The following is an 11,425-nucleotide window of genomic DNA, read 5'->3' as shown; positions in this document are numbered from 1 at the left end:
CACACACACACACACACACACACACACACACACACACACACACACCCGCCCCGGCTGCTTTGTCATTGGTTGCTGACCTCATGTAAGCCCTACCTCCTTAGGGAAGACGTCACATCCTCTTAAATGTGAGTCACTGTGCCCAGCTTTCCTTTGTGAGTGTATCTGCCTTGGTGACTATTCATGCTTGTTTTTACAGGTATCTGTTTAAACTCTCTCCACCACACTAAGGTAAGAAGGAGGATATACGTGGAGGTTTTATCCATCCTGCTCAAAACAAGAGTACAATAAGCTTTTGTAGAGTCCATGAATTGTTTAGTTGACTCCCTAACTGAGAAAATGGAACTTGCTAAAGCTGAAATGAAAAGCAAGGAATCAGAGTCAAGAAGAAATGTGAGGCAGGCAAAACAGAGGAAGACTAGGTCTTAGAAATCTACTTCATTGACTGAGCTAGGCTAACGGCCCACCTCGTAGGAATGTCCCCCTGTCATTCCAAGGACATTCTGCCCAAGGGAAAGTAATGCTGGTACTTCAAGCCAGAATGGTTCTACCTGTGAACTAGCAAAACTATTAATCCTCAATTTACTGGTAGTGGGAGGTACCATTTCAAGAACTAGAGAGAGAAGAGGACTTTACAACTGGGAGGACCTTGGCAGGCAGGTAGGCCCATCCCTGCCATTCTGAGAGCAGTAATAAACCACACCCCAGATAAAAGCAGTACCCCGACCCCTTTGCTTCCTGTTCCACTGTGGAAAGGAGCACTTTATTGAAAGGAGTTAGGAGGAGGGCCTAGCACGGCCTCCCCACCCCCATCTTAGTCCATCCTCATGCAGTCCAGTTTGTGCATCCTGCCACTCTTCTGCCTAAAACTTTTCAGGACTTTCTCCTCCTCTTCTCACAGCATGAAGACCCTAACCCTAACTGTCCAATTAGTCTTGCCCTGCTCTGTCCCTCCAGGCTCAGGTTGTGCCACTGTTGGAGGCCAGGCTCCATGTCTGAAAGACAGCCCTATGGATTTCTGTTTCTAGAACCATTTCATCTGCCTGCCACACCCTTCCCCAACCTATCAACCCAGCTAGCTCTTATGTGTTCTTTAGGTGATGTATTAAATAATGATGTTTCCCAGGAACCTTCCCAATTCTGTCAGTCTGTGTGTGTCTATGTTCATAATCACATACATACAAAAGCACACATTTTTCTGAACCATTGAGACATCTTGCCCCTCCCCATCCTTGAATACCTTAGAATGGATTTCCTAAGAATAAAACTATTCTTAAATAGCTAACATGTAGTTACCAAAATTTATCAAAGTAAGATTTAATATTATTGACACTAATCTAATCAGTGCTTCACATTCAAATTTCATCCCTTTTCTAATAACGTCCTTTATAATATTTTAGTTAAATGGGAGAGAACCTTTGTTTCTTTTGTTTTAGTTTTGGTGTTGAGACAGGATCTTGCCATGTTTCTCAGACTAGCCTGAAAACTCCAAATCCTCCTGCCTCAGCCTCCTCAGTGCTGGGATTACAGTTATGAGCCATCGTGCCTTGCTGTTCACAACTATTTTATTCCACCAGTCCTAAATGCAATTCAGAATCATATTTAGTTCATAAACTTTCTTCTATCACAAACAGGTCTTCTGTTTTTCTTTGCTCTATGAGACTTGAAAAGCATTGGCTAGTAATTTTGTGAATTAACCCCTAACTTGAGATTTTTTTAATGTTTCTAACTCAGAAGTGATGTCATGGTCATCTTTATAAATCATATCAGGAGTCCCACAATGTCAACATTTCTCAATATTATTATTATTTGAAATTATGAAAATACCCAATTTCTCATCAAATTTTCATCTAATATGACATCATTTCTGTACTAATTACTTTTCTGTTGATGTGACAAAACACCATGACCAGGAAGAAAGGAAGAAAGTTTGTCAGGCTCGGAATTACAGAGAGATCAAGAATCTGTCATGGAAGGGAGGCATGGCAGCAGAGGCAGCTGGAACCACAAGCTGAATGCCCACATCTTCAAGCAGTCACAGGAAGCAGAGCGACAAGCTGCAAATGGGACGGAGCTATGAACTCCCAAAGAGTGCCCCCAATGGCATGCTTACCCAAGCCAGGATGCATCTCCTGGACCTCCCCAAACAGTACCACCAGCTGGCCAAGTAGCCAAAGATTTGACGCTTATGGGGGCATTTCTTATTCAATCCACCACAATGTCATATCTGCTGGGTCTTCCCCAATACTATGGATTAAACCCAAGATGTGATGTATGCTAGGCAAATAGCCTACCCCTGAACTATACCCTCAGTCTTCATCTGCTTATTTTTAAGGGAGTTTACTGTGCTTCTTTCTTTTTATGGTACTAGGAATTGAAGCTAGGGCCTCACATAAGCTAAGCAAACACTGTACCACTGAGATGCATTCCCAGCTCTGCTTTTAATTTTTGTTTTGAGGCAGATCCTTGAGAAGTTTGCCCAGGCTGCCTTTGAACTCACTCTCTAGCCAGGTAAGCCCTGAGCTTGTGATCATCCTCCTTCAAGTCTCTGTAATAGCTAGAATTATACACCTATGCCATCAGGCCCACCCAGCTTATTTGACCTTATTAAAAAGGAAAAAGGGATGGAAAGATGGCTTTGGAGTTAAGAGCACTGGTTGTTCTTGCAGAAGAACTGGGTTCGAACCCCAGCACCCAAAAGGCAGTTAATAACAGCCCATAACTCCAGTTCGAGGGGATCCAACACCCTCTTCTCTCCTCCATGGGTACTGCATGGCACGGGTGCACTTATATACATGCAGCTAATACACTCATACACATATACATTTTTTAGAAAAGAAAAATAAAGACTGTGATTATGATAAAGGGGTGTTTAGAACTACCTGAACTAAAACACCTGCATCTCCTGTGTCAGTCCAATCTCTTCATTTAAAAAGACCTTGCAGCCAGGCATGGTAGCACACACCTTTAATCCCAGCTCTCAGGAGGCAGAAGCAGGCAGATCTCTCTGAGTTCAAGGCCATCCTGGTCTACATAGTAAGTTCCAGGACAGCGGGGGCTACAGGGAGACCCTGTCTCAAAAAGACCAAGAAAAATGAAAATAATAATAATTAAAAGACCTTACTTCCCCCAAATGAAAACTGCCTGCCTGGTGGTTTGGCATTAGCCAAGGCAAGATGTCTCATTTACATTTCCAACTCATGAATTATCTTTTCATTTCCTTTACCCTCGCAATAAAAAAGAATCTATGAAAGAAGCATATTTTTTCATAATGAGAAAGAAGAGACATGATATTACTTCTGGCTTGTGAAATGTCATAATATTACATTATGATGGGCATCTGTAATTCCATTTATTTTTTTCATACTTGCTACAAGGGCTTATGTAAGCTCTGAAGAGCTCCCTACAGCCTGGGGGTCTGTGGATTGAAAATCATTGTGATTGATTAAAGCCATGAGGAGAATGTCGATGAGGGTCAGATTGTGTGAGCATCAGGAAAGTAAAATATTACCATTTAAACAACAAATGGAACTTTTTCCCTAAGCAATCAGATTTACAATAGCAGGCTGGGTTGTTCATTGTAGGATTAATAATAGCTGACATTTGCTCATCCATTTATTCAAAAGAAAATAGTCCTCCGAGCCCAGTAAGTGAAAAAGACCATTATGTATAGCTTCTGACTTCACAAAGCATAACTTTGAAAGATTTACTTCTGAATCTTTAAGTGAAATTGGCCAAGAGAAGTAGCTAAGATTATAGTCCTACCCCACCATGCACAGTCTGCTAGGTATTATTAAAAATAAAAATAAAGAATGGATTATGATAAAGTGGTGTTAAAGCTACCCCACCTAAAATACCTACATCTCCTATATCTCCAGTCTCTTTATTTAAAAAGTTCTTACCACCCCCAAATGAGAAATGTATGTATGTAACCCTGGAGGGCTTAGTCATGGATTCCATTAAAGAGCCTAGCAGCTGGAAGATCCTGAACACAGCAGCATTCTCTGCCACTGTTAGTTGCCTTTACATCACTGTGACCAAAATACATGACAGACACTTCAGGGAAGAGGGATCCGTTTTGGCTCGTGGTTTCAGAGGATGTAGTCTGCGGTTACATTATCTCAAGTGCTTGGGTAGAACATGGTGGGTGAGCACAGGGTAGAGACGCTTCACTTTTTGGAGGATGTAGTTGAGGATGACCTTGAACTGCTGATCTTCCTTCCTCTATCTCCTGAGTGCTAAGATTACAGATGTGTGCCACCACAACCTGGTTAATGTGTGATGGAATCCAGGGCATCATCCAGGCTTCAAGTTGAGTTTTATCCTTAGCCCCACCCACTTTAGGTTCTGATCAACAAATGAGTTTCTCTGAAATGTTACAAGTTTAAATTTTTGTATAGCCAAAGAATTCCTATAGAATAAGTAGCCCTCAGTAATGAAATACGTGTGACATGAAAACTTAAGGTAGGAAATACAGAGGACCTAGGGGGAGGGCAGTTTGGGATGGGTACCAATAACCACAAAGCATCATGTCACATATGTAAGAAAATGCCACAGTGAAACCCATTACTTGGAATGCTAACTTGTAAAATCAATTGAAAAATGTTTAAAACTTCTCTCCTTTTAAGACATGTCAACATAATTCTGTGTACCATCCACTTTGTTCCTCTCAAAATCACATGAGCAACGTTCAATAAGAATAGCTTTCTTCATTTTATGTGGGGAACTTGAAGTGGACAAAGGATTTGAAAGGTCATCATTAGAAATGAACCAGAGCTGAAATTCAGACCTCCAGAATAACATCATTGCAGGCCAAGCTCCAGCTTTTCCATATCCCCAACCATGTCAATACCTCCCATATCACCCCCATTGACTGTGCTCACAACACTGGTCATAGTGTTAGTAGCATACTATTTATATTAGTTGTTTAATGTCTCTGACACTAGAACAGGTTGATTATAGGAACTAAACTATTTTTCTTCTAAGATTGGCCTTGCATAGAGAAATGAACAGAGGCCATGTTGCTTCTCTCTCCTAACCACAGTAGCTTCATGTGTTGATATGCCACCTATTTCTCATGACCATAGAAACTTCCCGTGTGTTTTCAGATTCCTGTTGCCTGCTGCTAGAAATGGCCCTGTCCATGGACTCATCTTGGCTCCGGTGGCAGTGGCGAATCCAAGACGGCTTCCCCCAGTCTCCATCAGAAACCACACCGCTGCTCTCTCCAGAGACGGGCAGGCAGAGCTACAACTCAACACAGCAGCGAGTGGTATTCCCCAACAACAATATGTGTCACCAGGACTGGGACAAGGTCTCCAGGAGATACCCTGGCAATAGGATCCGTACAACCAAGTATACCCTTCTCACCTTCCTGCCTCGGAATCTCTTGGAGCAGTTTCATAGGTACACAGGTGTCCAAACAACACACATCTTAACCAAGTATTTCCCATGTGATGAGCTCAGAGATGCTGCCCTCTGAGCACCTTTATTTTTATTTTATTTTATTTTATTTTATGTGTATGAGTGTATTGCTTGCATGTATGCAAGTGCACCTATGTCATGCAATGCCCAAGGAGGTCAGAAGAGGGCATTAGATCCCCTGGAACTGGACTTAGAACGGTTGGTAGCCACCATGTGCTTGCTGGGTATTGAACCCAGGTCCCCTGTAAGAGCAGCTAGTGCTCTTAACTGCTGAACTGTCTCTCCAGCCCCAACAATATTTTTGAAATTATCAAGTTGATAGAAAACTATTAACTAGAAAGCTAGGAGCCCCAGAGCAAAACTGACTAGTTTAGATTTGCTGAATCAGTGAGCTCTGGGTTCAAGTGAGAGACTCTGCCTCAGTATATAAGGTGGAGAGTGATCAAGGAAGACCCTTGACATCAACCTCTGGCCTACCTACACACATGCACCCTGTCACATGTGAACACATATACATATACACCACACACACACACACATTTTAAAAAAAAAAAAAAGGAAAAAAGAGAAAGGTGTTAGGACAGAATAATGTTCCTTCAGACCTATCTTCATGGGCAAAGGAACTGTGGAAAAGAAAATGAGATTCATTTGAAAGTATAATCCATTCTTTTGAGATACAAAAATCTTTATTAATTACAAACCAAGGTATACACTTATAAATCACAAAATTTATTAAATCTTGTAATTACTATTGAGCAGCTACCATGGTCCAGCGTCCTAGTATACACAAAACCAATATTATATCATGTAACATTTACAAGGGTCCTTTAAAGCAGATAGTATTATGTTACGTTCATTTTGCATGAGAGAGAACAAACCCAGGTCAATGAACTAGTAAATAGAAGAAACAGAAACAAAGCCAGTAAGAAGGCTGGGTGGGTAAAGACTTGTGAACAGGAATGATGACCTGAGTTCAATCCCCAGGACCCACATGGTAGAAGGAGAGAACCAACTCTCGTAAGTCCTTGAACGCCACATTTGCATCATGACCTCTCTCTCTCTCTCTCTCTCTCTCTCTCTCTCTCTCACCCCCCATACACACAAATAAATGTGATAAAAATAACTTTTTAAAACAATAGAAACAATTACAATCTACATCATTTGGTTTTGAAGTCTTTGCAATATTTGAGTTAACACTGAAAGAGAATCTATGTTATTTGGGTTGGTAAGAGCCAACAATTGGGAAGAAATTAGAACAGTGTATTTTGCTCTTCCAATGTTTTCACTTAGGCCTTGCTGGTCTCTCCAGGTGGGCTAACCTCTACTTCCTGTTCCTGGTGATTCTGAACTGGATGCCCTCCATGGAAGTCTTCCACAAGGAAATAACCATGCTGCCATTGGCCATCGTTCTGTTCATCATCATGGTCAAAGATGGCATAGAGGACTTCAAGAGACACCGCTTTGATAGAGCAATGAATGGTTCCCACATTCGAATGTATGAAAGGTAAGAGGAACACACCTGTTCTCTTTCTTGCCATTGGTTAAGTAAATTCGTTAGCATATGATCAAAGGATTGATCTCTGCTTGCATTATGTTTTCCTTGTATATTCATTTATTTATTGTGTGTTTGTGTGTGTACACACTTGCAACAGCTAATGTATGGAGGCCAGAGGACAACTTGCAGGAGTTAGTCTTCTCTTTCCACTACATGGGTTCCAGGGATTGAACTCAGGTCAGCAGACTTGGCAGCAAATGCCCTTACCCTCTGAGTTATTTGCTGACCCTGCATAATATTCTTAAATTCACTGGATTGAGTGATTCTCATCTGGAGATGATTTTGACACCCACCCACCATGAGTATTTGGCCATATCTGGAGAGATAAGGTAGGGAGGATACTACTAGCATCTAGTAGATGGAAGCCAGGGACACTAGTACATATCTCACAATACACAGGACCCCCCAAAACATACACACAATGAAGAATTACCAAGTCAAATATAGCAGGGTTAACATCAAGAAACCTTGATGTAACTCATGAAAACACTCATATTCTTAACAACACAGACATTGTGTTATTATTGAGGATGAGCTGGCAGCAGCTCCAGGATTAAATTCCAGAATGAATGGATCACCTCAGGGGACTAACTTCCAAAGAAGCTCTTTCAAATGTATCAGGTAATGTCACTGGAATAAGAAAATGTATGCTATTTTTAAAGCCTCGAGTTTCCTAGCTAAAAATCCTTGCTTTCACTACTTAACTGGGCAGGTTTTAGGACCCAGAGTGAACGCACCAGTTTGTGGCTGCCCAGGGTGAAAAAGGAAGACACCTGCAGGTGACGTCTACATTCCAACTGGTGGAGTTTCACAAGCAGAAGGGAGTGCCTGCTGGATGCACACTCATTCTCCTGCAAGCTCCTTCCTCCTTGCGCTTCTCCTGTCCTGTTCATAGACTGGCTTTGTTTCTGTTTTCCTTTTGAAAGAAAAGGGGGGATTTTTCAGCAAAGGCGGCAAGTAAAAGATGAGAATTAAATTATGAGATTCCAAGAGGCAGGCTTGGGCAGACATGAGAAAGGAAGGGAGGAAAAGGCGGAAAAGGAAAGACGACAAGAAACGGGTGGTGCTCTCCAACCTGCCTTTCGAAGGATGGTCCTACAAAGAGAACCCCAACCGCCATTATTGTGGGAATCAAATCAAGACCAGCAAGTACACCGTGCTGTCCTTCATTCCCAAGAACATTTTTGAGCAGCTACACCGGTTTGCCAACCTCTATTTTGTGGGCATTGTCATTCTGAATTTCATCCCTGTGCTCAATGCCTTCCAGCCTGAGATGAGCACGGTCCCAATCTGTGTCATCCTTGCAGTCACTGCGATCAAGGATGCTTGGGAAGACTTCCGGAGATACAAATTGGATAAAGTCATCAATAACCGAGAGTGCCTTGTCTACAGCAGGTAAAGCAAGCAGCTCTAGGGAAGTCTTGTGAGTCCAACCTGAGGTTTCTGTGGCCTTCAGCCATGCAGCCACTGCTTGTAAAATGAATGGTGGAGGGAATGTTGATCATTTACCTCAGTGAAGTGTTCGGTGAAATTTAGAGTCCAAACTTCAGGCCAAAGTGATTGAGGACGCCTTTCAAATTCAGAGATCTTCATCATGTGGTACTTTCAAGATTTTGGAAATTTTTGCCCCTTCTTAGTCCAGTCGGGCTGTGAGCATGTTTGACTCTGGGAGGGAAGAACCATTCCTGTTTGTCAGGGGAGCAGCAGAGAATTCTGTTAGGAGACAGAGCTGGAGGAGATAGCCTGGGCTGCACACTGTATCTAGTCCTTTCTAACTATATGGCCTTAGGCAAGGGATGTAGACTCTTAGCTTCCTGCTGTGGTTCCTAAAACTGGAGCAATTCCTGAAGTACAAAAGTGAATAGCACAAGATAATCCTAGGAAGGACTTAGTGTTGGCTGTAACAAAGCAAGCTACAATCACTTTCAGAACACCAAATTCATATCTGCCCGGCCACTGGCTGCCCTTGTGGCTCATTTCTAGGGTTCCAACAAAGAAACCCTGCAGGTTACAGTCTTGCCACATTATTTAATGTGTTTTATACATATAGATATTCTACAAACTTCCATTGGCCACATGGCCCAACTGGGCTGTTAGAGACATGCTTTTGTTTGGTAAGGGAAAAGGACAAAGTTAAAGTGTGTCTCTACTGTGTGACAATCTGTGTAGCCCCCAAGGAAGCAGGGGAGTGGAGCCCAGGCTTCATGAAAGACAGTGGCAGCCAGTGATTCCCCAGGCAGCTAGCAGTTCAGCAAGTCTCCATACCTGAATTGCCTAGAGATGCAGATGTAACTTCTTGTCAAAGAAGGAAAGTACCACCTCCCTGTGGGTCTATCTTATTCCTTCTTTCTTTATCTACCATGGAGGTAGGTAGAGGTTTTACTGACAGAAGTCAAGTCTTCCCTGGGAGAGTGAAAGGTGATTACTTTGAAGTATGTCCTCCAGTCAGTTAGGATCTGCTAACTTAAATAAATTCTCTACCCTGGGGAATAAAAGGTGGACTATTTAAATTGGATTACAGAAGGGCTTGGGAGCCAGACTTCCCTTGGGAAGCTGTCACCAAAGGAAGCCTCCAGGGAGACTCATATATAAGGACCTGTTTGTCTCCAAAGAACCCCTAAGTAAAACCCATGTTTGCCCTTTAGGCACACTTAAACTTTGACCATCTTTGCTGATTAGGCCACAATTGTATGTCTAGAGAAATTAATGAGGGAGGGCTCCACCCCCTCCCCAGCTAGATCTAATAATCGTGAACATTGTACGCACACTGACCACCTGTTGCTGAGATTTAGACATCCCTTGCACTTGAGTAAGACTACAGAAAGGAGAGGAGGGCTCGCTGCTGGCCTATGAAGCCTTTCCTTGAAGAAGTTGATTTTAGGAAAGCATTTGTTTTCTCTGGGCCCAATCCACCCATCCTTACTTTTTATTTACCTCCTTTCTCTTTCATTCTCTTACTGTTGTTTTCATGGACACTAGCACAGAGGCAAGGTGGAAGTAGATTTCCTGGGGAGGGATGGGGGTGGTCGCCCACATGCCTGGCCTGTTCTCCCTGCTCTTACAGAATATCCTGGAATAATGAACCTATTCCTGGCATTAATCCCAATGTTGATCAGACCACTGGCTCACCTGGGCAGAGAGCCACACTGACCTTGGCCAGCCTCTTGTTCGTTCTCACTAGTTTCCAAGGAACACAGGAAAAGTATGTTAATAGCAACCTAGAAACAATAACAACCTAGTGTGATTTCATGTACCTGTAATCTCAGCCCAAGGACAGAGCACAGGAGGTTCAGGAGGTCAAGGTCAAGGCCATTCTCAGCTACACACTTCAAGGCTAAGTTTGACTACATGAGACCTTTTTTTTTTTTTTTTTTTTTTTTTGGTCCTTCTGAGACAGGGCCTCCCTGTAACCCCAGCTGGCCTGGAACTCACTATGTTGATCAGGCTGGCCTCAGACTTGGAGATCTGCCTGCCTCAGCCTCCTGAGTGTCAGGACTAAAGGTGTACACCACCACACCCAGCTCCTGAGACCCTGCCTTAAAATAAAGTAAGAATCTAGAGAAGGTGTTAATCCACAGACTCACTGACAGGAAGAATATAAAGGGATTTCTGGCAGTATTTCTGAAAGGGTATTCAGTAGAGAGACAGTGATAAGGAACATTCTTTGAAAAGACATCCCAGCCAAAAATATGTAGCGGTCCTCATGACCCATGGCTCATGGTTGAGGAAGAAAAGATTCATGTATTCTTGGTGAGCCTCATGTTGCTCCAGCTTGCTAGGACCTTGAAAATATTTTTAATATCTAAGTGTGGAAATGTTTGATTTTTTTCAATGATAGCAAGATAATTGGCTATGGGGGCCAGGCAGGTAATTAACAAAATGACTAGATATGGTAATAAACATAGGACTGCTCAGATGCTGACTCGTGACATCTGTGTTTGGATGTGATGGGAAATGGTAGGGGCCTGGCAGGCTGAGGAAGCCAGGGATTCACCTCAGAGCAGAGCTGGCTGTTCAGCCAGCATGTTTTGCTCTGGAAATACAGGCCCAGTATTGCATAGGCCACATTTGCCTGAGTTTCTTAGGAGAGCTAGAAGTTGATCTTTCTTTTCTTTCAAATATATTTATTCTTTTACAGTTTCATCCAGACATATGCTCTTTAATCATATTCCTCCCATCATCCTCTTTTATCCCCTCCTACTCCCACCAAACCCCTTCTTCCCAACTAGCCCTACACCTACGTTCTGGTCTTTTATGTGTCCTACTGCAGTTAATGAGGGTTTTTTACATGAGCATGGGTGGGAAGTGGGGGAGAAGAGCAGCTTACCAAAGGCTACGACACTGGGGTGTGTGACTCCCCATCCACCAGAAAACATGAATTGCCTATGGTTCCCCTTTTAAATGTTGCTGAATTGGGGCTGGAGAGATGGCTCAGTAGTGAAGAGCACC

The 11,425-nt window shown here is 42.8% G+C and overlaps 1 protein-coding gene across 2 annotated transcripts in view; it reads left to right on the top strand.

Moving 5' to 3' along the window:
- The window catches only part of Atp10b (ATPase phospholipid transporting 10B (putative)), a 270,605-nt gene that overhangs the window by 146,347 nt on the left and 112,833 nt on the right, over positions 1-11,425 (top strand). Inside the window, exons 3-4 of one of the 2 annotated variants that reach the window (XM_029557944.1) lie at positions 5,106-5,403; positions 6,731-6,925. In XM_029557944.1, coding sequence (XP_029413804.1) covers positions 5,129-5,403; positions 6,731-6,925 — 470 coding nt within the window. In that variant the 5' untranslated portion in view covers positions 5,106-5,128. Of the gene's footprint in view, positions 1-5,105; positions 5,404-6,730; positions 6,926-7,827; positions 8,372-11,425 lie in introns of those variants that run through there. The other variant, XM_017795231.2, reaches the window with a different exon arrangement.

The sequence above is a fragment of the Nannospalax galili genome, unplaced genomic scaffold (genome assembly GCF_000622305.1).
Source record: "Nannospalax galili isolate Female #2095 unplaced genomic scaffold, S.galili_v1.0 scaffold667, whole genome shotgun sequence".
Lineage (NCBI taxonomy): Eukaryota > Metazoa > Chordata > Mammalia > Rodentia > Spalacidae > Nannospalax > Nannospalax galili.
The sequence above is the reverse complement of the archived record's forward strand: the minus strand, read 5'-3'. Positions and strand labels throughout refer to the sequence as shown.